This window comes from Psammomys obesus, unplaced genomic scaffold (assembly GCF_907164565.1).
Source record: "Psammomys obesus unplaced genomic scaffold, mPsaObe1.curated_primary_1811, whole genome shotgun sequence".
NCBI classification, from domain to species: domain Eukaryota; kingdom Metazoa; phylum Chordata; class Mammalia; order Rodentia; family Muridae; genus Psammomys; species Psammomys obesus.
In genome coordinates this window covers 22,121,569-22,142,253 of record NW_026585895.1, presented here as the reverse complement: position 1 = coordinate 22,142,253, position 20,685 = coordinate 22,121,569, and the positions used below count along the sequence as shown (strand labels likewise).

Sequence of the window (20,685 nt, the reverse complement as noted above, 5' to 3'; positions counted from 1 at the left end):
ACTTTGTCGTGTGTGGGGAAGGAGCAACTTCATTAGGCAAGTGCAGAGAGTATGTTGTTCACAGCTTTTTCACCTAGGGATTTCAGTCTTCTTCCATCTTCCCTCCCACTGTATCTATGAATCTGCAAAGTGTTCCCATATCCCTAATCTGCTGTCTGTAGCTAAAGCTGAAGAAGCTCAGAGAGTTTGCTGTTTTTGTTGATCCTTTGGTTTATCAAGCTAGTCAAACAGGATTTGTCATTCAGATTATATTATATTGTAATATAGTGGAAACAGATGTTACAGTCATTATTTTGTAACCAAGGTAGATGAGCACTGTGGAAGTAAACTTTATGTCCATTGAAAAGTTGTTAGGATACTGGGTTTTTAACTGTTGCCTTCATGTTTTCATGGTTGTTTATTTGCATTGTAATTGGATAATCAAGTTTATTTCACACGTAACCTTAACTCTAACTCCTATTCTGTGTATTATAGTAATTGATGGACTTGTTTCTAGGGTCCACCTACAGATGCTCCAGCCGTGGACACAGCAGAACAAGTTTATATCTCTTCCTTGGCATTGCTAAAGGTAAGTAAGTAATGGAATTACTTGCTTTAGAGCCTCCTTTACATTCCCTCTTTTACATTGGTATATTTATTACCTTAATTTGCCCAGACATAAATATTACATAAGTATTATTTTAGGGTAAAGGTATAAAATGGGCTTTTATTTCCACAGAAGCAAAATAGGTTATTTGGCAGAGTGGGTGTCAAGATTTCAAATAAATGTGCTTTGTGTCCCCATATCTTCCTCTTTACAGATGTTAAAACATGGCCGTGCTGGAGTTCCTATGGAAGTTATGGGTCTAATGCTTGGTGAATTTGTTGATGATTATACCGTCAGAGTGATTGATGTATTTGCTATGCCACAGTCAGGAACTGTGAGTAGTACTTACGTTGGCTGCTTCTTGTCTCTTTTTTTTTTTTTTTAATTCAAAATAACTTTAATCTTTTTTTTTTCTTTACAGTAGGAGGCAGCAATCATTAGAGTAATAATACAAATAATATCCTGTATTGAATTAAATCATTAGTCTTTTAACTGCACCATGAACTCTTACAAACCAAATGATGGTAGAGTACTAAATTCCTTATTCTTTCCTTTAGAGAGCAAAACAAGCTGGATTTAAAAAATAGTTGCTCTAATTACTCTGAATATTGATCAGAGTTTTTAGGAACTATATAAAATTTAAATACATGTAAGTTAATCCTCCTGTAGCTTTCTATTGTTTTGAAGTCAGTGTTTTAAATGAACTATATGTAGTAGTGAATGACTTTCAGTTGTTAAGTAGTAAAATGTAAATTTTGAAAGCAGTCTACTATCCTGTTTAAAGTGTCTTCTTTTTAGTGGTAATGCTGCTTTGCCTTTTATTTACAACAATACGGTTTTTATAGGAAGTAGTGCATTTAGACTTTTTTGTTTGAGTATTTTTATGTGGTGTTTTTTGGGTGTTTGTTTTGTTTGTTTGAGATAAGAATCTTGCCTTATAGCTCTTACTGGCCTGAAATTCTCTGCGTAGAACAGGATCCCCTCGCACTGACAAAGATCTTCCTGCCTCTTCATTGGAGTGCTGGGATTAAACATGGGTGCCACCAAGTCCTGCTGGATTTAAAGATAATGTGAAAAAAAAGTAATAAAAGCCAATGCAGTCCTTATTTCTTAATCCCAGCACTTGAGAGGTGGAGGAAGGAGATGAGGAATTCAAGGTCATCCTTCTCTTGAATCCTCATTTTGAAGCCATATTGGCCCCAAGTTGAAATGTGGCTCAAAACCAAAAATTGTCAGCATTAATCATACCTACTTTTCAAAACATGATGCGTACCAGTCTCACTTGTGTGTTTCTTGTGTTTCTCTGATGGTTTTTCTTCTGCTGTAGCAGTATTGGTAAGACTGGTGAGGCTTTTAAGGTGAAGCTGCTCACCTTGTTTGAGGCTCCTTACTATGAGCTTGCTGTGATAAGGTACATATTAAGGAACAAATTATACACATTTAAGTGATGCCATGTATATGTACACATTTATGAAAAAAGTGTTTTCTATAGAGTAGTTGCTATAGTATGCAACATTTTTGCAGATAATGTAAAACTATGAAAATCTACAATACTTCTGTAGATAAGATGGGGTTTTATTGTTTTGTTTTTGGTAAATAGATTTGGAATAGTTTTGTCTTTCTGGCTATCATTACTTTCTGTTTATAAGGTTATAGAAACACTATTAAATCACAAATTTAGATTTAGATTTAAATCTTGGTGTGCTGTTATATCTTCTTTCTCTATCAGAATATAATAAATTACATAAAAATTAACTTCTTTTATAGGTAGCCCTTATGTAGCTAATCAGGATAATAAATTATTCTTACGCATTATTATTATGCTTCCATGTATATGCTTGCTTGACAGTGTAAGATAGGACATTTTGCTCCTTACTCAGTGTAGTAGAATCAAAAAGTTTTTCTTTTGGCTCGAGACAGCAGAATCTTCTGTAAAGAATGTGTCCACATATTCACCCTCTTCTACTTTCTCCCTGGATCCTACCCCTCTTCTACTCCTCTTTATTCTCTCTCTTCACCTTCTCTTTAAAATAATGAAAACAAAACCCCCAAAAGATATTTTTTTGCCTAGTAGCAAAGTGCATGGTTTGATTTTTCCATGATGTCCTCTTTATTGGACTTCAGTGTGCTCTTTGCTCTGGTGGGGAGGAAGTGTGCTTATGTTAAACTGGTTTCCTTAGCCAGATTAAACTCATTCCTCGTGTTGGAGGAAAGCCTCATAGCTATATTGACACTGACCTGTAACAGGTCATTCTTTTTGTTAACATTTTATTAACGTATTATTAAAACATCCTTTTTACTCTGTGTGCTAAAATTATATTTTTGACTAAACTAGCAAAATAATGCAATGTTTAAGAGAATTGATTATGTGGTCTCTGTCCAATAGGGAGTTTTTGTGATTACTTTTTTATGAAGCAATATATAATTATCTTCTTAAAATTATTTACATTATTGAATAAAATACTGTTCTACAATAACTGAACAGTTGTAGTTCTTACCCTGTTAGAGAATGATATTTAGGTGTGTGTGCCATGTGTAGGCATAACCGAAAAATCTTAGTTTGTGAGTTATTTGGTACTACTGATAAATATGAAGCAATAGCCATAAGCTTTTATTGTTGTCTCATACTCTAAATGCGGTCTCAGTCATTAATTCACAGCAATTTGGCACTTGGCAGTTTTAGAAATTTTGTTCAGGGGGCTGAAGAGATGGTTCAGCAGTTGGGAACATTGACTGCTCTTCCAGAGGACCCGGGTTCAATTCCCAGCACCCACATGACAACTTGAAACTGTCTGTAGTGCCAAGATCTGACATTCTCACACAGACATACATACAGCCAAAACACCAATGCACATTAAAAAAAAAAAAAAAAAAAAAAAAAGACTTAGAATTCAGTGACTTGAGTAGCTATCAAATCCTATAAAATAATAATACAAAATTGGGGTTAGGTTTTTGTTGTTCTTTTACAGTATGTTTCTATTTTTCATGTTATCCAAAAAAAGTGTTTTGTTTTGTTTATAATATAGGGTGTCAGTGTAGAAGCCGTTGATCCAGTGTTCCAAGCCAAAATGTTGGATATGCTCAAACAAACAGGAAGGTAGGTGTTTTACACTATCATTTTTTATGAATGATAAATATTTGCAAATGTGCCTTAAAGTTAATGATATTTATGAACATCATTTCTAGTGGAGAAATCAGTGTAGTTGATTTGTCTGTGTGGTGCCTCTTGGCATCCTGAATAAAAGTCTACCAATCAGAAAACTGCCTTGTATTAAGATTCTCAGCTCTCATGTAATAGGCTTGGCTTGGGCTGTAATGTCCCTCTGTTTAGCATTTAGAATTACCTTCTCTTCACTTGTAACCGAAAGACCTGGTATGGTCTGTGTATTTGAGAATTGTAGCTGAATGCGGTCTGAATAAATGTTTGTAGACATGAGTTTTAAAGACAGTATAATCTAAGTGCTTCCCCCCTCCCCTCAAACTGAGTCTCCCAATAGTTGTCATTCTCTTGCTCAGATTCTTCTACTGTGGAAAAAAACTTCAAAATTAACGTTAGCAAAAGGCTCAGCAGCTGAGCAGAGCAGTGCAAATTGGTTTTTGACTGAGTTCCTAGTTCTACTGCTGGTTTAATTGATATTTAATCCTTTCACAACAGTGGATCCTGGTGTCCATTGTTAAAAAAATGTACTCTGTGCCTGGAAAATCCAGCTCCCAGAGCTAAAGAGTTAAAGAGTAGATATTTACTTGAATGCTGAAAGGGTAAAAACTGGCTCTGAGAAAGTGTGGTAACAAGGTGAAAAACTGAAAGCCTTATCTACCACTGCTAATGTGCATCTCTTAATGATAGCACTCCTTTGTCACACTTATTCATTTCCATGTTTTCTGGATAATATGGTGTCCGATTTCAGAGTTTCTAATGGTGCTTTTTCACACCTGTGTGTTTTTCATCTTTTCTTAATTTCTACCCTGTTAGTGTGTTGTTTCTCTCCTCTCATCATGCGTTGCTGTGTTCTGAGTCTGAGTGCCCTTTGTTTCAGGCCCGAGATGGTTGTTGGTTGGTATCACAGTCACCCTGGCTTTGGCTGTTGGCTTTCTGGTGTGGATATCAACACTCAGCAGAGCTTTGAAGCCTTGTCGGAGAGAGCTGTGGCAGTGGTTGTGGACCCCATTCAGAGTGTAAAAGGAAAGGTAGAGTCAGCTCTAACTTTACTGTCATCTTCTACCACTTCATACGTGAACATGTAATAAAAATCCCTTATGTTTGAAAGTGTTCTTAACTAAACACACACACATACACAAATGCTTTTCATTGAAATTTTGCAAGTCCATAAATGCATGTCATGGTATTAGCAATTTAAAAAATTATGTAGGGATTTTATTTTTAGTTTCCTATTATCGTGAATGAATGTTTATCCTTAATTTTAAAAATTTCATAAATTTGAATGTTAAACCATACTAAAAGCCTGCTTTATATAGTCTACTAATATTTTAATAAATACCAGCACATCTTAAAAATGTTAAATCTTAAAGGGCTTTGTTTTTCAGACATTATCAAGGGTGTATTCTGGAGTTGTATATTCCAAATACTTTAGACAATGAAAACTATCCCAAAGACTTGGTAATCAAACCTTCATATATGTGGAGTGAGGACCCAGATGAATGATTAAATATGCTGACTGATTCTGAAAAGAGGTTAACTTGCAGAGCACATTGGGTTGTATTGTTCTTTGTTGAAATCTCTTTTGTTCTTGTTTAGTTCTCTCTTTTTTGTTCGTTCTCTCGTTCTTTCTTTCCCTTTTTTTATTTCTTTCTTTCTAGCCCCATATGCCATTTTCCTATTTCCTGCCTCATGACAGCAGGGTGCAGCTCTATTATCACCTTCACAGAGCTGTCTGCAAATGTGAGAGGCAATTCGATTTTGCTCAACCACAGGGAGAGTGGATTAGAAAAACTACAGAACATACAGAAATTGGCTAGGTGGTTACTGCTTTAAAATACTGCTGAGGTGTCTTGTTTGAGCATGTACTTCCATTGTAGTGCAGAATAATTGTTAAAGTAAAATCACAATACACTCACGGAATCCTTTTTATGCAGGTTTTATGAATAATTTTTAAAGCACTTAGAAATAAATATTAGCTTGTTATCTCAGACCTAGAGTTTGATAGTGGTGTGGATTACATTACATCTATTCAGCAGCTGAAACAAACTAAATGTGATTGTTAAAACACAGATTCTTTGTGCTACAAATTTGAAATTGAGTGTTTTCTGATACCACATTATTAGGATTTATAAAAATTGAGGTCTTCTTTAAAACTTGATCTTATGAGATGTAATATAGCATTTCAAAGGCAGAAACTGTCCCTCAAAACAATAGTAATAACAACTGATATACTAGGCAATTTAAGATAACTTTGAATGCTTGTATACTGTATCCCCATGTATTTCAATTTATTTGCCCTTTCTTTTACTAAGTAAGCTGTTACTTAATAGAAATGACTGAGTTGAAAATTTTTATTGCTTACCCGCTTTATGACCTAAAGTACAGTATAATTTTTGGATGTTTAGGTGCTTTTACAGTAACATAATTTAAATATAATTATTATTCTAGAAATAGAGAATTAAAATGTTTGAAGCTCTCACCACAGTAATTTGCAAGCAATAATTAGGGCTTGTCTCTGAAACATAATTCTTAATAGCAGTTTTAGCTTCAAAACTTGCATTCAAATATTGTGTAAATTTGAATTTCCATTAGTTCTAGTTTGTTGTAATTCATATTAAAAATGAATATAACAGTTAAAACTATGTTTATAGTATAAGACTTGACAGTGTTGTATAATTTTTTTAAGATATTGTAAACTTTATGAAGTCTTAGGAATTCCTACCTAGTTTTTTTAAATCATAAAATATTCTTATATTTTAAAAATATGCTTTTACATTATTATGATCCTTGCTGCCTGTTAATACTCAAATTCATACATTTGTATACCTGAAGTGACCAGGTCTTTGTCAGTATATAGCCCATCTATATGGCATCTAAGTTTGGTTGTAACTTACTGGTCTTTAACTGTCAAAACCCTGTGACACTATAAATTAAGCTAACTGCTAGTGAATCTGTGATGAGATATTTTAGTTAAATTATGAAACTTAAGAATATAAATTTATAAAAATGAAGAATAGCATTGTACTTTCCCAGTATGTGATTTATCAAAACTGTCATAATATTTAGTAAAAGAGTGATTAGATCAAGAGTTAAAATGACAGTGTCTATGTAAATAACTAAAGTTGGAATTCTGTATGTTTGAAAACCTTTTCACGTTTATAAGTTCCAGTATTAACTATGTTTTTGAGATAAGTATGGATTCTTTGTCATCTTAATTCATTTCCAGTAAGCTCAGTTTTCATTTAGGGTGAACTGAGTATATTATAATTTATCGAATAATATCCAGGTATTAAAGTAATAACTATTTGGACTGAATCCTAGATAGGCACCACTACTGTTACTGTCTTTATTGCTGGTAAGAAGAAACATAGAAATCCAACTGTATAAAATTAGGTGGCACTGAATCTTTTTATTTGTTCTTGGATATTAAATTTTATAGGTCCTTTTCAACCAGAGTAACTCAGGAATGGAAAGTGAGCACCAGAGGTCATTGTACAGACTTTTAAGTTAGTGTGATAAGGTTGACTCTGTGCAGCTTCTTGTAGCCTGTGTCAGGGAAGGAACTTCAGTTTTCTCTAACTCTAAACAATAATGCATGGTAGTCCTTTGTGCATATAGGTACTATGTATGAGTTGATTTTTTCCATGTTGTAGGTGTTCTATTAATTTTATGTTAGATAGGTTTATTCCCTTGGACTTTGGTGACATCTCTAGGACCAACAGTAAGACTACCATAAATTATAAAATAAACTATATGATAAAGAATCTGTTACCATTTGGTGTATGATACAGCACCAATATTTTTAAATGATACAAGAGAAATTTTTTTGCTGTTTGAATTCAAGTGGTAAGTAAATTCAAAGATTACCAATGAGCTCTTGATTTCAACTTTTTAATGAAATAGTTTCAAGATTCTGCTGTAGTTTCCAGTTTATTTGTAAAGTAGCATACCCAGATGCTTTATACTCAGAGCTGCAGATGGCTCAGTGCTCACCTCTTTCCCAATTTGCTGTTTAGCCAGCCTGCAGCAGGGCTTGATCCAGCACACTAGCTTTAGAAGTTGATTCACCCTGTAACACCGCTACATTTCTTTCATGTGGGGTTACTTTGAGCAACATCTGAAAACTGCCATACAACTTGGTTGTATACTTTTATATTGTTTAAAAAGTATCATGATTTAGAAAATTAATTTTCCTTGACTAGGTCACTGTTAACATAGTATATAGATGCTGCCTACTAACTCTAGCAGTTATAGAGCCTGTTTTCTGTTGAAAACTTAGGAGAAACTAATGACCATTAAAATAAATAAATAGTGGCTGGGTTTTCTTGAAACATGTTTATTTAACCTGACAAGAAATATTCAACAAGCTTTTGAAAATGGAATGTTTATCTAATTACAGATCAGGATCCCATATTTGCTAGTATATAATAAAGTCTACCTTGATAGAATACATGGTAAATGCAGAGGAAATTAGCTAGCAGTATGCAGTGAGAAAAGCAGGTTAATTGTGGCTGAACATTGAAGGCTGGATGAACAAGACATCACTCAGAAAAACCCTCTGCCATGTGGGAAGAATGTAGAAGGAATACAGTACTAGGTTTGGATCTATTTTCATTCTTTCACAGATACTAGAATTTAAAACGAGATCTTTTTACTAAACATGGAACACTGGAGAATAAAAATAAATAAAAGAAAAATGAATTATGAAATATATATTCTAAAGGCTTCCTTTTTTCACATATTTAGGAGTTGGGAAAATGTAATTTTGATATTTCATGTTAATTTTAAGATGGTGGTAGTTTTAAATTACTTAAATAATAGTTCTGTTTTATCTCTTATTAAAAAATAAGTATGTAAAGATAGATGATAAAACAGTGAAGAACTAGGCATTGCTGGGTCACGCTTAAAATCCCGTCACAATCTGACCTTAAACAAGTTACCTATTTTTCTTGAAGTTTCACATTTTCTTGTCTTTAAAACAGGGACTTGTGTATCCATTTTGCAGTATTGTGAATATTTTGGGGTGATACAATGATTAGAATCTGTGCATTACATATACATAGTGATATTGGTATACATATCTCTTAGTTGCCCTGTGATAAATGGTGCTTTATTAGTGTGAAAAGTAAGAACTAGCTTTTTAAAAAATGCAAATATTTCTGGAAATTTTACTAAGAATACGTCCAAGTTAACCCCTAACTTGGTTAACTTCCTAACACTTAGGAAGATGATGGTAACAGCTACTAAAGAAGAGACCCTCTGCATTTCAGAATTTAGTTTCAGCTCATTTTCTTTTAGTGAACATATAACATTTTCAAGACTATTTTCCCAGGGTGTATTAATGAAGGGGATGTGGTTGATTGGGACTCTGGCCTGTGGAATTGATCAGTTTGAAGTTTCATGAAGTATTCATGAGAATACCTATCAAAACACTGCAGCAATTTCCAATTAGGCAATTTTAGATTTAAAATACTGAGAAATTAATGTTATATAGAGGCAATATTTATCTTAATCAAAAGCTTCTGTGTTAATACTTGCTATTCATTTTCAGTAGTGTGATTATGTTTAAAATTACTTCCCCAATTATCCAGTTATCTGCAGCCATTCACATATGCTGACCACTCTATAGCATGTATGCTATAGAGTTAGCTGTGCCTCTTACTTTTAGTTTTGTGTGGGTAAACAATGGCTTTAATTAGTAAATCTTTCCTGCACTATCACATGTTAATTTTTAAGATTATATTGATTTGGCATTAGCTCCTTTCTGAACCTAGGCCTTAGTTTTCAGAGGCTTAATAATGTGTTACTGTAATTTCCTAAAATGAGTAGAATTGATTATAGTGGTACATTTCTTCAGAGACATCAGGTGTTGTTAGACTGATTGTTAGGGATAACTAACTCTTAGTATTGGAGTAACATGCTTACTGTCATGCTTTACATTCCAGTTAGACTTACTGTATAGTTTTTATTTTATATGAAACAATGTTCTGCGAGACTTTCAGCTTGCTCTGCTTCTAGAAGTGCTGTACGCATTGAAACTGAACAGTAGTAAGGAAAAAAGTGTATGTTGTCAAACCTAATGATAGGGATTTAAAATCTATAATAGATAGCCTTTTTATATATAAGATAGTATAGAAAGATACATTCTTGGGGTTTTTTAAGTTTTGTTATGTATGTATTTTATGCCATCTTGGTAGGCTTTATTGTTTTCCCTAACTACTGTTATGTAGTAGATTGAATGAGCCTTAAACCCTGCTACTGTGTAAGTAAAATTTAGTCTTTTCTAGCCTTTGTGTTAGGATAGTTATTGTATCACATAGCTTGCTAATGCTTAGTGTACTCCTGGCTTTATCATCCATATCAGAACAAATCATAGTCCTTTCTCATATACATTGCAGCATCACATTTAATTTACTTGAGTTTTATAAACCCTAGTTTCCTCATTTATAAACTGGTGAGATTTTGGTTATGATCAGTTACAGTTACTTCTTGATAAGTGAAATTGTTTGGAAAGACTTTCTATCTATTAATAAGCAAAATTTAAAATGGTGAGTTATATGTAGGAATTTAGTTGTCGCCTTTTGAGTAATGGTAGTTTGAAGGACATAATTTTATTTTCTTTACAGATGACAGTATAGTACAGTAAGTGCACATAGAGACCTTACCTGCCCATGCTACCACCATTAAACCTTAGTCTTTAGTATCTGGGGATTTTTCATCTTCTACTTTATAGACCCTTAGTAGGAACATCAGTTTTATTTTCGCAGTTTGATACTAGAAGATCTACACTTTCTCATTTTTCAATCACTTTCTCGTTTTGTGTAGGCCGATTGTAGCTACCAGAGACAATTGGCGCTCTGAGTTGGTATCAGACCAGCAACCTATACGTGATGGGCTCTTGAAGCTCATTAGAAGTCCCCTCAAGACCTCAATTTAAGTGTGCTTTTTGTCACTTGTGAGTTGAAAAACATCTATCATGCATGAGGAAAGATTCTAGACATTTGTCATTATACACACATACGTGTGTGTGTGTGTGTGTGTGTAAAACAAAGGAAAAGGCTATGCATTTAAGAGAGGAAAGGCCTGGGGTATGCATGGGAGGGTTTGGTGGGAAGAAAGGGAAGGGAGTCGTGTGTGCGTGCTTGCTTGCATGTGTGTGTGTGTGTGTGTGTGTGTGTGTGTGTGTGTGTGTGTGATGTAATTATATCACAATTTTTTTTAAGAATAGCATTGTTTGAGCCACATTCTGTTAGTCTGTTTTTAATCAAGACTTTTTCTAAGGAAAAAAATCTTAAAATGTGTCTTCTTAATATCTTCATTTTTTTTTTCATGTATTTGGTGTCTCAGGATAACAGATTTATAATTATGATTTGGCTCTTAGGATAACTTTTCACATGTTTACCTCATAGTACTATTCTTTGTTAGCTGTGACAGGTTGGATGCTGCAGGGATCATATATCAAAATGCCAGTAGACATATGACAGGTTTATTTAGAGAAAACACCCGTATTAGATAAAGACACGAGGAAGGTGGCGCCGGCTAAGGAAGGCCATAGGCTGATGAAGAGTGGTTGAATCACAGCTACTTTTCACTGGTGTCTTTATTTTGGCAGAGAAGGCTAAATTCTTGTACCATGGTTGTGTTTAGTCATTGGCTGGGAGCCGCCAGGGGATCTATTGCCTAGTGTGACTGCCCAATGGATTAAAAGGTGCAGCAGCTGGAGTTTAGAAGTCAGCTGTGCTGTCCACAGGAGATTCTATTAGAAAAGAGAAAGAGATCTGAAGGGAACAGCTCTATGACTACCACAGTTAACAAGAACTGTAATGACAAGCACACATGATTATTTAATTTTATCACCAGCTCTGTGAGGTATCATTCATGAGCAAACAAAGAAATTGAGACATTAAGTAACTTGTCTTAGGTCACTTGGCTAGCAGGTGATAGACCTCGAATCTTCACTTTGAAAGGAGACTGACTTATGTGTAGGCACTGAATCTCCTATACTCTGCTTACTATATGCATACAGTAAAAGTTCTGCTCAATTTTCTTCCAGAACAAGTCAATTTTTTCACAGTGTTTCATGAATCTAGAAATGTTTAATTATCTTTGCCATATTAGTTCCTAAAAAATTGTTTTCATTAATGGATGTATGTCCAAAACTTGTGGGTTTACTCTTGAATTTTGATGCATGCCTTCACTTGTCAGAAAAGTACATTATTCTGCTTCTGCCCCATCCTTTTTCTCCCTAGTATATTGAAATTGTACTACAGATCTGTAGCTACAGTAAGCAATTCTCTGAGGATGAAGAAAGAAACTGTACATTCACATAGGAATTTCTTTTCCAGAGCTAAAATTGACATTTTATAAATAATTTCCGTGTTTCAAACTTGAGACCAAGAAATCACAGCAATTCAGTGATATGCATTTGGCATGAGTCAGTTTTAGTTCTTAGTGCTTTTCATTGGAAATGGCATAAAAAGTAAGATATCTCTGAATTTTTTATGCTGTGGGCTTACAAGAGACAGAAAATGTTTTTATCTTATAGATGCATGGCAGTGCATAGCAGCAGAAGTAACGAAATGGTCACAAACCCCCACAGTATTTCCCAGGTCACATCCATTCTTAATTTTTAAAGAATCTAGAAACACACTAAGTAGTTGATAAGCGGCCATTTCCAAACAGCACTGTTTGGTATGGTGCTGCTTTTCCTCCCATTCTTCTCATTTTCATAGTGGTTTAGAGATGGATTTTGTATGTCATTGAGTTTACATGCTTTTAAGTATATAACTTACCTGATAACTGTTTTCTTTTTAAAATACTTACCACTGCTTTTGGTCTTAATTTTTAAAATTTATTCATTTCTAACTATGGGTCTTAGGCGGACATATAGTTGTGTAATAATCTGACTATCTACATCCTCCTACCTCTTTGAGCTCAAGAAAACAACTGCATCATAAATGTTTTAACATCAGTTCTTTTGTTGTATGTTTTTGAAATGTTCTCTTGGTCATTGACTTTGGTGTAGGTACAGTGGAGATCCCACAGGAAGCTACTGTGAGAAGAAGAGGCACAGGGACTAACAGTAACCTCGGCAAAAAGTGGATATACAGTAAAATACCTCTTCAATACATTACATTGAGTGTTGCTTAAAAAAAAAAAAAGCTTCCTTTGAATATAAAATCCAGGATTGCAGTTTGATGCTTTAAAAATTTGGTCTGCTCTTTTAGTGACCTAGAGAAACATGGGTTAAAAAAAATCTCATGTTGAATGAATGAACTGTGGAATACTCATAGAAAAAGTATAAAATATGAATTAAGTTGATTTTGAAAATAATGACAGCTTAAATCCTAAGCCAGATTCATCATTAAAGTGAAAGAATAGGTCCTTGACCCTTGGGTGTGCTTGGAGTAAACAGAGAACTCAGTATTGTTTTCAAAACTATTTTGCTTTTGTAAGCTAGGACAGATGTACAAGAAAGATGCAGTTTTTATTTTGTATTGGCAGCTTCCAAATATTTAGTATCTATTTCCAAGAGTTGCAATTAGTAAAGCAACCATGGTACTGAAGTCTGCACATCCCACAGCTAATTATATTTGCAAGGTCAGAGTGAATACATATTTTCAGAAAAATAAAGGGTTATATAAATATGTGTCTTCTACTTGGCTGTTATATCACAGTTTGTTGATCTGGAGTATAATGTGTACAATTCACAAATTTGTCTGATAACAGAAAGTGGTGTGTGATTGTGTTTATTTTACTAACCAGTATATTCACAGCAATCACTTCCAAATATCTCTCCAGTAAAGATGTGTTAATTACAAAACAGACAAGGTCTTCTATTATATTAAAGCTACTAACAAGAAGACAGCAGGAATCACACATGTAAATAGCATCATCAACCCCTATTTTAGTCCTCTGTTTTGATCTGTGAGTTGCGCATAGACCAAAGGTGCTATTAAAGACTGAGTGTATGAAATAGGCAGCATTATATGAACAAAATTTATTCAACAAGAAAACAGACCTTTAACATGAATTTAACAAGCCTGAGAAATTATAAACTATCATATGCTGCAGATTCATGCAGTGATAATAAACAAAAAAAGGAAAGTAAGAGGTTTCCCTAAGCTAGCCAAACTGCTAATGGTTTTGTTATAAGCTGTCTACTGTTGCGCTGACCTCTGAAAAGTCTCAAGGCACTTGTACCAGAGAAAATTAACTGGTCAGGCTGGAAATAGAGAGCCAGTAGCTCCTCGGGCTTCATCATGGACAGGGATTTGTTATTTTCTTCCTTCAGTGTGGAGGTTGTTGTTGCTGCAAGGAAGTGATTTTGATGTAGTCTGTCTGTCTGTCTGTCCTTTTTGTTTTGGGGTTTTTTTGTTGTTGTTGTTAAATTTTGAGGTGTACAGACAAATTGGTTTCATGTATACATATTTCAAAGAGCTATTTTAAAAAAAGCAGACTGCTTTAAAAATTCATTATTCTTTCCTTTCCTGCCTTCAGTGCCTTAATTCTTGAGAGTTCTTTGTTAGTATGTTGCTTTTTGGTTTATTTTCCTAACTGTGAGTGACCACTTGCTGTCATTCTGTTGCATCATTCTGTAAATACACAAGCATGGAGAAAGGCTCTGAGCTTAAACACACCTCCAAGTTCTCACCAGGGCTTTTTCTTGAATCTTACTGTGGCATAATTAACACCTTCTTCACCCATTGCTCATTAGTGTACTGGACATTAATGAGTCTATTTTGATAGGTTGTTCTAAAGAAGAAATCTACTTATTCTCACAGCGGAGAAGGCAATTATAAAATTGTACAGAAACTAAAATGTAGAATATATTGCCATATTTATTTTTTATTGCACGTTAAATCTAATTTTGGTCTGCAGGTTTTTGAACATGTTAGTTTCCTTAAGACAGTTGCTATAGTGATGGCAGAAAATTCCTTTAATCTTAGTGTAATCATTTCTATTGCTGCTCATGAACTATCAGTCTGAACATGTCATTTCATAGGGTCATAATTTACTAGTTGAACAACATCAAAAATTTTAAGCTTTGTTGTAAAGTACTCTTTTTTTTTTTTTTTATTTCAGAGTTAAAAAAAATAGGTCATAATATCCACTTAACTGACCTAACTGGCATTTTCATTTTCTTTTTTGATGTTTCACACCTGTTTACAATATTCCATAGAAATGACTGACTTTTGCTTGAACATTGGTGTCTAATGTTTTAGTTTGAAAGCAGTTTGTATAAAAATGTATGTGAGCATTTCATTGGGATGTTATATGAAATTTTCATAATTTATGAAAATTTTTTCTAGAAATGATTTTTACCAAACTCTAAGAATGGAATCATAAAGCAGTTGAAAGAAAAACCTGATTATTTGCTATTTTATATTTACAATTAATGGTTAAATGGGATTATTTAGGGTTCTGATTGAATACTTGACTCTGAAGGAAAAGGAATTTTGGAGAATGTTCAGACCATAGGAATTAAAAGCAACATCAAAACTTGATTATTATATCATCATCAGGACAACAGGAGTATACAGAGACCTCAGACTATCTTGTAATGTTTTGGTGTAATTTTATGTTTGGTATAACTATAACCTTTGGAGTCTTTCTAGTGTGTAAATAACACTTTTTGTTTGAGACAGAGTTTCACTGTGTAACTCTGGCTGGCTTCAAACTCATAGAGATCTGTTTGTCTCTGCCTCCTCAGGAACTCTGGGATTAAAGATGTGAATGCTGTGATTAAATGTATGTACCACCAGACTGGTCTCACAAACCCTTATGATAGACTTTTAAGCTTGATTATATTAAAGTTGGCTTAACTTGAAAATAATAGTTTTTAATATTTGTGTATTAATATTTGTTTTTAATATTTGTGCATTTGTTTGTGAAAACAAATCCAGATAATAGTAGCTTTTAAAACACTGATAATGTCATTTGGTTGATACTTTTGAAGATGAATAAAGAAGTACTAAATTGTTGTGTTTCAAGATTGTCCTGGAAAGAGGCAGTCTGTCTTAGTATCTCTTGGTTTTACCTAAAACTTCACATCTCTAAAAGTTATTTTTAAATTCGGAGGATGACTATAAGCATAATAAGATGACTATAACCATAACAGCAGTAAGATACTGGAGAATAGCTGATTCTTACTCATCTCTTGATATGTAAGAGCTAAATAACATGATACTAGGTTACAAAGAAATTTGAATCTTTAATAGACAAAAAGAAAATAAACATTTTTTCTATGAACTTGTAATTATACTGTATTGTTTCTGGCTGAAAGCATGGGTGACCTTGGTTTTCTTATATTGTACCTTCTAGGCTTGGCAATGGCTTGGATGTTTAAAGCCATCAGACAAGGTATAAAGTATTTCAGAGTCAGAAGAAGTAAAGGGTATCTGACTAGTAGAGAATACATGGGCAAGTGACGTGCTGGCTGCAATTTTGTTGTCATTTCAAGTACTGTGGTGGCGTAATTGAAGTGACAGGGCTGGGTCTTGGATGTAGTCCCTTAGCTTGTGCTCACTTTCAGTTTTAGTTTCCCTGTCATTCATTTTGACTAGGAAAACTTAGGTAACAAATACACACAAAAATGAAGGTTATTTGATATATGCTTAGTAATGAACATATTTTTAATACTAAAGATGCTAAGTTAATATTTTGATGCTTCATGAAACATTGCAATAATCGGTGTCACCTTACATTACAAGATAGAGGATGGTATACTGATGGCACTACCAGCAGGAGGCTCTTTTTATTAATATTATAATTAAATGATTTTCTGGATATCGGCCAGAACCAGAGGCAAGTTGATCCTGCCTTGCCCACTGTCGCTTGGCCCCATCACTTGTTTTTTAAAAGGAACTGACTTAACACCTCCGTTTACAGGTTGTTATTGATGCCTTCAGACTGATCAATGCTAATATGATGGTCTTAGGACATGAACCCAGACAAACGACTTCCAATCTGGGCCACTTAAACAAGCCATCTATCCAGGTAATGACTATATTTGATAATGTGTTAAAACTCAGTTTTATGATATTTAAATGTACTGTCATTATTTTAAGATCAGTTCTTAATCACCTTAATTTTCTTATAAGTGTCGTTTTTAACATTGTCGTTTTAAAAGAAAATCCTAGCTCGTGAGGCATCAAGTTTGAATCTAGCCTGTGCACCAGAACAAAACTCATACATATATTCAAGAAAAGATGAAAATATTATTATAAAAGTTAGATTTGCTTCATATGAGTACATTTTTTGTAGAGTTTTAAATTTTCTATTATGGGAGTAGAAGAGACCCTCTCTATTGACCATTATCTTCTATCTAGTTAGCGTCTACGAAGAGGACCAAAAGAAGTTTCAGGTGGGAGCAGTTAGCTAACCTAGATTGGTTTCTAAACAGCCTTCAAAGCAATAGAAAAGGGGGGAAACAAGCAGTTTATTTTATTTAAGAGGTCCCAAGAAACAGTTAATAGGTAGTATTTAAGTCATTTCTACCCTTTTTTTTTTTGTTTGTTTTATCTCTACCTTTGACTAAAATCCTATAAACCACATGTTTGTCTAGTGATATCAACTACTGTTACTGTTGTTGGGTATTCAAACACTTAATATCCCATTGAGTGTTGAGTGTTTTCTTTGTTCCATTCAGCTGCCTCATTGTTTAAATACAAGTCTTTACTGTCTCTAAGAAATTATGTTAAATGTGTTTTTAAATGCACAGTCTGTGTGTCTGTATAAGTAATTATTTCTCTAAAGATTAATTAATAGGACAAAAATACCATGTTTGATTAAACAGGACACCCAGGACAAAGACATTATAGTAGCTACTGCTATTTCCCTTCTGAACCCTTGTTTTGCCTTCATGTTGTCTTTGGGGAGTTGTGGCATTAACAGTTCACCATGGTCCAGCCTTGGTTATACTTGATAACTTTGTATTCTTAAATAGTTTTGCTGTTGTCATTCCTTGTAGCTCTTGATCATAGCGAAATGTTTTGTCTGAAAGAACTGAGGTATGTTGCTTTTGAAAAAAAAAATTTTTTTTAACAAGTTAGGTGGAAATTGTAGAGAGTAATAAGTATGAAATAAGCTACTAGTGGTTTTGATTGGGCACGGACAAGCCCATACTTGCATGTTCCAAGAGAATATATTATTGGGTCTGTTTAGCCCATGATAATGACCTTTCTCATACACCCCCATAGCATCATCCTGCTTCATTATGTTCTACAAAAGGTTAAGTAGCATCCCACAATCTAGAGTCGCTGTGATTACTACATGGTGTATTTCTGCCAGGAGTTTTTACTAATTGCAAGTCACCAGCCACCTGTTGCATACTTCCTTTTTTAAATTAAAACACCGCCTTTTAACTGTAAAGACAAAATCGATATTGAAATCTGTTTCTTTTGTACTAATCCACTTGGTAGTGTTTAATCCTACCTTCTATCTTTAATTAAAAATAGACCTTTGGAACAGCTTTCCAGCCTAAGTTAAATGAGTTTTGTACAAAAGCTAAAATGGCATTATTATTTCTATCACTTTAAATTTGTTTTGCCTCCCAGGTAGAATTTGTAAATACACTTATTTCACAGTTTATGTAGTGCCCATAAGAATATCAGTCCAAGTGAGTTACAGTTTTAAGACAATTCAAACAGTAACACACACAAATGGAATCCACCTTAAAATACTTTAATTTTGTAAGACAGGTTAGAAAGAAAGTCCATAATAGAATTTGTACATATGTCAAATTTTTAAGTTGGTGATTAAAAACCTTTCAGAAATACCACATCTTTTATTGTGAAGGAAAATTAGCTGAGTTAAGAAGGAACTTGTTCTCAAGACCACATAGAAGTAAGTGGTAGAAGTCTGACAAGAGGCAGTAACATACCTTCACCAAGTCATTGGTGATTTTGTAGCATTGGGTTCTGTTACATTTAAACAGGGAAGAGAATACTATGATTGCATTGTAAACTAACAGTCACAGGAAAGTTTAAGTGGGAGAGACAAGTGCTCCATTTAGTAAATACTGTAGAACTCGTACCTATGTATTTATACCAAGATGTTGGATTTGATTAGCTCTGAATAGTAGGATAATGGGATTTTTCCCTGTGTTTTTCCTTGTCCATATTGGTACATGCCTTTAATCTCAGCACTCTGGAGGCAGAGGCAGGTGGATCTCTGTGAGTTTGAGGCCAGCCTGGTCTATAGATTTAAGTTCCAGGACAGCCAGGGCTATACAGAGAAACCCTGTCTCAAAAAAAACAAAACAAGAAGCTGGGTGTGGCGGCACTTGCCTGTCAGCCCAACACTCAGAGAGGCAGAGGCAGGCAGAGCTGAGTTCTGAGGCCAGTCTGATCTATAAAGCAAGACCAGGACAGCCAAGACTGCACAGACAAACCCTGTCTTAAAAACCAAAACAAAAAACACAAACAAAACAAACAACCCTTTCCCCACCCAAAAAAAATCCAACTTTTTGCAGTAAAACCACAATCTTTACAAACTAATATTTTATGTGTGTTTTATCTGCATGTATGTATGTCCACCATGTGTGTGTTTGGTACCCATCAGATCCCTTGGAACTAGAGTTTTTGATGGTTGCAAACCCTCATGTGAGTGCTAGTAATTGAACCAGATTCTCTGCAAAGGCAGCAAGTGGTTTTTTGTTTTGTTTTGTTTTTGTTTTTTTTAATACTTGGGGTTTTCCTCTTTTTTTTTAACTTTTTTTATTTTTTATTAATTACACTTTATTCATTTTGTATCCCCCCATAAGCCCCTCCCTCCTCCCCTCCCGATCCCACCCTCCCTCCCCTTTCTGCATGCATGCCACTCCCCAAGTCCACTGATAGGGGAGGTTCTCCTCTCCTTTCTGATCTTAGTCTATCAGTTCTCATCAAAAGTGGCTGCATTGTCCTCTTCTGTGGCCTGGTAGGGCTGCTCCTCCCTCAGGGGGAGGTGATCAAAGAGCAGGCCAATCAGATTATGTCATAAGCAGTCCCTCTTCCCATTACTAGGTAACCCACTTGGACACCGACCTGCCATGGGCTACATCTGTGCAGGGGTTCTAGGTTATCTCCATGAATAGTCCTTGGTTGGAGTATGCGTCTCTGGGAAGTTCCCTGTGTTCAAATTTTCTTGTTCTGTTGCTCTCCTTGTGGAGTTCCTGTCCTCTCCAGCTCTTACCATTTCCCACTTCTTACATAAAATTCCATTCACTCTGCCTGACAGTTGGCCATCAGGCTCAGCATCTGCTTTGATAGTCTGCAGGGCAGAGGCTTTCAGAGGCCCTCGGTGGTAGGTTCCTAGTTTGTTTACTGTTTTCTTCTGGCTTTCAGAGGCCCTCTGTAGCAGGTTTCTAGGTTGTTTCCTGTTTTCTTCTTCTTCTGATGTCCATCCTCTTTGCCTTTCAGGTGGGGATTGAACATTTTAGTTAGGGTCCTCTCTCTTGCCTGGTTTCTTTAGATGCATAGATTTTAGTGGGTTTGTCCTACGTTGTATGTCTATATGAGTGAGTATATACCGTGTGTGTCTTTTTGCTTCTGGGACAACTCACTCAGGATGATCCTTTCCAGGTCCTACCATTTACGGCAGCAAGTGTTTTTAACCTCTGTTTCGTCTCTTATTTTTAGGTGCTCATGGCAATATTGAAGTAGTTAACGGTGAATTTATTTTGGATCTTAGAGAAGCCACTGTTCTAAGTAAAATTTCTAAAACAGTGCTACTGGCTTCTAGATTAATTAAAAAAAAAACAAAAACAAAAACAACTATATTATTTTGTACCTGGAACATTTGACTATCTGTGTTTAGAAATGGCAGGATTTATTTTAGTGATTCATTTTTTTTTTCACATTTTACCTATCTATCTATCCATCCATCCATCCATCTATCCATCCCTATCTATCTATCTATCTATCTATCTATCTATCTATCTATCTATCTATCTATC

The 20,685-nt window shown here is 34.7% G+C and overlaps 1 protein-coding gene across 2 annotated transcripts in view; it reads left to right on the top strand.

Moving 5' to 3' along the window:
* The window catches only part of Psmd14 (proteasome 26S subunit, non-ATPase 14), an 88,560-nt gene that overhangs the window by 47,574 nt on the left and 20,301 nt on the right, over positions 1-20,685 (top strand). For both annotated transcript variants that reach the window (XM_055600711.1, XM_055600712.1), the window contains 5 exons: positions 497-568; positions 801-920; positions 3,613-3,683; positions 4,624-4,774; positions 16,638-16,745. In XM_055600711.1, coding sequence (XP_055456686.1) covers positions 497-568; positions 801-920; positions 3,613-3,683; positions 4,624-4,774; positions 16,638-16,745 — 522 coding nt within the window. The remainder of the gene's footprint in view (positions 1-496; positions 569-800; positions 921-3,612; positions 3,684-4,623; positions 4,775-16,637; positions 16,746-20,685) is intronic.